Genomic DNA, 4,376 nt, shown 5'->3' on the forward strand with positions numbered 1-4,376 from the left:
AGAGAGAGAGAGAGAGAGAGAGAAAGAAAGAAACTGTGATTTTGGGGGGAGGGTTGAAGTGGGGAGGGAGCAAAGAAAAATGTAAAGCTCAATAAAAATCAATTAAAAAAAAGAAACAAAAGACTTGTACCACCACTCCCAGCATTAAAATGTCATTTTAATAGTAGTCACTGATAAAAGCCATGGACATAATGGACATAGAAGGAAAGAACTTGGTAAAAGACAATGTCAGGCACTTGGGAGGCAGAGGCAGGCGGATCTTTGTGAGTTCGAGACCAGCCTGGTCTATACAAGAGCTAGTTCCAGGACAGGTTCCAAAACCACAGAGAAACCCTGTCTCGAAAAACAAAAACAAACAAACAAAAAAGACAATGTCAGTTCCGTCTCTTCAAGGTGGTAAGAAGTGATGAGGTTTTTGTAATTCAGTTTTCAATTAATTTTTATTTTATGTGTATGGGTGTTTTTACTGCATATCTTTATGCCTGTGTGCCACATGCATGCTTGGTACCCTAGGAGGGCAGAAGATGGTGTCAGACCTCCTGGTACTGAAATTACAATTGGTTGTGAACTATGGCATGGGTGCTGGAAATTCAACCCAGGTCCCTGGGCTGGGAAAAGCAGCCAGTTGCTGGGTCAGGTCTGTTGTCCAGGTTGTGTGTGCTGTGTAAGCTCCTTGGTTCGACTGCATTTTACCGGTCTTGATATAAGTGATGAAGTCCATCCACAGTCCAGAACATAGTTTTTACTATTAACTTTATTTTGAGTCCACTACAACTTTTTATGAGGATGGCAGAGTTGGGCTTTATGGTTGTTTATTTCTTTTGTTTTGTTTTCCTGGTGCTGTAGATGGAACTCACGCCTTTGTTCACTAGACAGAGCTACATAGAGAGACCCTGTCTTGGAAAAAAATATGCAAAAGACTGCATACCAAGAGCTCGCAGATAAGACCACTTACATCACAGAGTCCACAGGCCAAGAGTGGAGCTCAGTGACAGAATACTACTGACAAAGGCCTGGAAAACAGACATAAGAATTGATAAATTTGGCCTATGCCCAAATTCCCAATTATTGTTTATAAATGTTTGTTTACATTTAAAGGGGGATATGCTGTAGAGATGAATACTTTTCATTGGTATGGATCTTGGCTTATTGATACAAATTTAAGGCTGATTTTGTTATATGTATATTTCTGCTCTTGATTAAGGTATTGTATTTGTGCAGCTCATTTAAAATGTAATGTATAATTAAGACATACAGGTTAATAGATAATCATCTATAACAGTCAAGCTTGTAGTTAGTTAGGTTTTCTAGATGTACAGAGATATGTTTCAGATAGACAGTTATTCTTCAAACCTTTCAAAGATGAACAGAATATGGCATTTAAAATGTTTAAAAACGTAGGACTTTTTATGACATGAGACACATCTGTTCCTGTCAGTTCCAATCTACTCCAAGAGGAAGATGGGCATTGAAGACGCTCCTTATGGAGCTGGTTAGCCATCTGGGCAAGAAACTTCTCTTGGCTGGACTGCTTGATAGTATGCTGTGAAAACGACATGCAGGACCCATAGAAAAATGACTGCTAAGGTTGCCTAAAAGAGGCAAGACAGTCTTCCAGGGTTCCTGCTTCATGAGAGAACTGCCAGACATTCTCAGGACACAGAAGAAAGCAACTGATAAACTGCCAGTGCAAGGCATAAGAGATAGTCAAATTTCCTGCTTCATGGAAAAGTCTGCCAGATACTCTGGGCCTGTGGGCTGAAGGTGGATGCTGCAATGATACAGAAGAACTGCGAGTGACTGTCCAGGCAGCAGGATGTCTCTGTCAATTCTAGAGTTTTGGAAGTTGCTTACAATATACTTCCTCTTTATTTAGGTAATATTATATCCTTCTGGAGTCTTTGATGGAGTTGAAATAAGATAGTTATAATTATAAAAGATAAATTAGATATAAAACTTTAGACTCACAAAGATAGTATAGATGATAGAGTATTTTCCTTGATTTGTCAAATGTAAATGGACTAAATATTGTAACTATAATTCTTGTTGATGCATGTTTTGTTAAATGTAATTTTACTATGTTAAAGTTAAAATTTTTCTTTTCATCCAGACAAAAAAGGGGAGGTGATGTGGCGGATTCCCCTCCGTATACCATTGGTTAATGAAGAAGCTGCTTTGGGCCTATGGCAGGGCATGATATAGCCAGGCAGGAAAGGTGATCTATGTAGAGAGTAGGCAGAGTCAGAGAGAAGTCACGTAGCTGCCGAAGGAGACAGATGCCTGGGAACCTTACTGGCAAACCACAAGCCTTGTGGTAAAATACAAAATAATAGAAATGGGTTAACTTAAGATATAAAAGCTAGCTAAAAATACACCTAAGCTATTGGTATTCTGTGTGATTATTTCAGGTCTGGGTGGCCAGGATATTAACAAATGGATCTCTGCCTACAGGCCTCTAAGAAGCTGTCTTCACACTCCTAAAAACAGAAGCATTCCAGTTTATGCTCTAGTGCGTTTACAGAGGGAGACTCTGCTTTGCCTTCCGTGTCAGCCTGAAAGACTCAATTCTAAGGGCTAGAGAGCCGTCTCCACCGGTGAAGCATGAGGACCTGGGCTTGAACCCTTCACACAACACTGAGAAGCTGGAAGGGAAGCCCTAACACACAGTGCTGCCGAGGCTGAGATGGGCGGGTGGGTCTGGGGAAGGAATAAGGCTGATCTCGGGCTTCCACACACACATCGAACATGTCCACGTGCATTTCTGTACATATGTGACTTTACATTCGATAGCCCTGTGATAGAGTAAGAAGAAGAACCAGAGACACACACAAGCTGCATTACCAATATGATGGATGTCTTCCCTGATGACCTCACACTCTATCGGCCACCTGGGAGCCTGCAGTGGCCCTCGGCCAGAGAAAAATGGCAAGAGCTCTCGGGGTTCTCGAAGACGCGGGTTCACTTCATCCAGTTCATCACAAAGAAGCTGCCTGCTCCTAAGAAGTGGTGAACTCAGCATAAGTGAATCTGCCAAAAGGAAGAAGAAATAAATGAACAACTTTCTCTTCACCTCGAGAGCTTTACTGCTCCTTTTTAAAAAATATTTATTTAGTTATTTATTTATTATGCATACAATGTTATGTCTGTGTATATGCCTGCAGGCCAGACCTCATTACAGATGGTTGTGAGCCACCATGCGGTTGCTGGGAATTGAACTCAGGACCTTCAGAAGAGCAGGCAATGCTCTTAACCGCTGAGCCATCTCTCCAGCCCCCTTTCCTGCTCCTCTACAGCAATCAGATAATGTTAAACTGTGTATGAAGACATTAGCAATCTGGGTGTGGTAGTGCACATCTTTATCCCAGTTCTGTGAGTTCAAGGACAGCCTGGTCTACAGAGAGTTCCAGGTTAGCCGGGACTATATAGTAAGATACTGTTGTACCACCACCCCTACCAACAAAAAGGTTAAAAAAAATAGACTACGATGACAGATAAAATTATAAACTATTAAGTTAAAATTCTGCATAATTGAGATTTTAAAAAATCAAGTTAATGGGTCCAAGGTCTCTCAACAGTGGGGTAATAATACTTAACATGACAAATTATTTTGTATTCATTTAGGTGATAAAAGAGGACTTTAATTCTCCTATTGGCATTATGGGGGAAAGCACAAAAAACTTAATTACCTAGAGAAAGAAGCACAGACCTAAATGCAATCTCCAGAACACAGGCAAGACTGTGGAGCATGGTGACCGACGTTTGTGGACAACATTTCTGAAGACGGCACCCAATGTTGTCCTCTAGCCCCTCCCCACTTTAACTGGGGATTACCAATTACACTGCTCGCTATGCAAGGATGAGAGTGTGAATTCAGATGTTCAGAACCCACGTAAGAAACAGGCATGGAGATGCACATCTGTAATCCCAGTTTGGGTACATCAGAGAGATGTAGGTCACCAAAGCTCACAGACCAGACAGTGCAGCCAATCAGTGAGTTTCCGGTTCAGCAAAAATAAGGTTGAGAGGGACTGGAGAGATGGCTCAGAGGTTAAGAGCACCGACTGCTCTTCCAGAGGTCCTGAGTTCAATTCTCAGTCAGCACCCATATGGTGGCTCACAACCATCTGTAGTGAGATCTGGTGCCCTCTTCTGTCATGCTGGTAAACGTGCAGACAGAACACTACACATAATAAATAAATAAATCTTAAAAACAAAACAAAAAACTTTTAGTAGCCAGGCAGAGGCGGCCACACCTTTAATCCCAGCACTCCAGAGGCAGAAGCAGGCAAATCTCTGTGAGTTTGAGGCCAGCCTGGTCTACAGAGTGAGTTCCAGGACAGGTTCTCTGTGCCAAGGATGCGAAAGAAAGAAAGAAA

General features: G+C 41.8%; 1 protein-coding gene across 9 annotated transcripts in view; it reads right to left on the bottom strand.

Moving 5' to 3' along the window:
• The window catches only part of Agbl2 (AGBL carboxypeptidase 2), a 60,895-nt gene that overhangs the window by 48,593 nt on the left and 7,926 nt on the right, over window positions 1-4,376 (bottom strand). For all 9 annotated transcript variants that reach the window (XR_007589020.1, XM_050124307.1, XM_050124308.1 and 6 more), the window contains one exon: window positions 2,842-3,027. Coding sequence is in view for 8 of the 9 variants with exons in the window: in XM_050124307.1 (XP_049980264.1) it covers window positions 2,842-3,027 (186 nt within the window). In the remaining variant the exon portion in view is untranslated. The remainder of the gene's footprint in view (window positions 1-2,841; window positions 3,028-4,376) is intronic.

This window comes from Alexandromys fortis, unplaced genomic scaffold (assembly GCF_014885135.2).
Source record: "Alexandromys fortis isolate MF-2015 unplaced genomic scaffold, M_Fortis_MF-2015_v1.1 scaffold_222, whole genome shotgun sequence".
In the NCBI taxonomy this organism is placed as follows: Eukaryota; Metazoa; Chordata; class Mammalia; order Rodentia; family Cricetidae; genus Alexandromys; species Alexandromys fortis.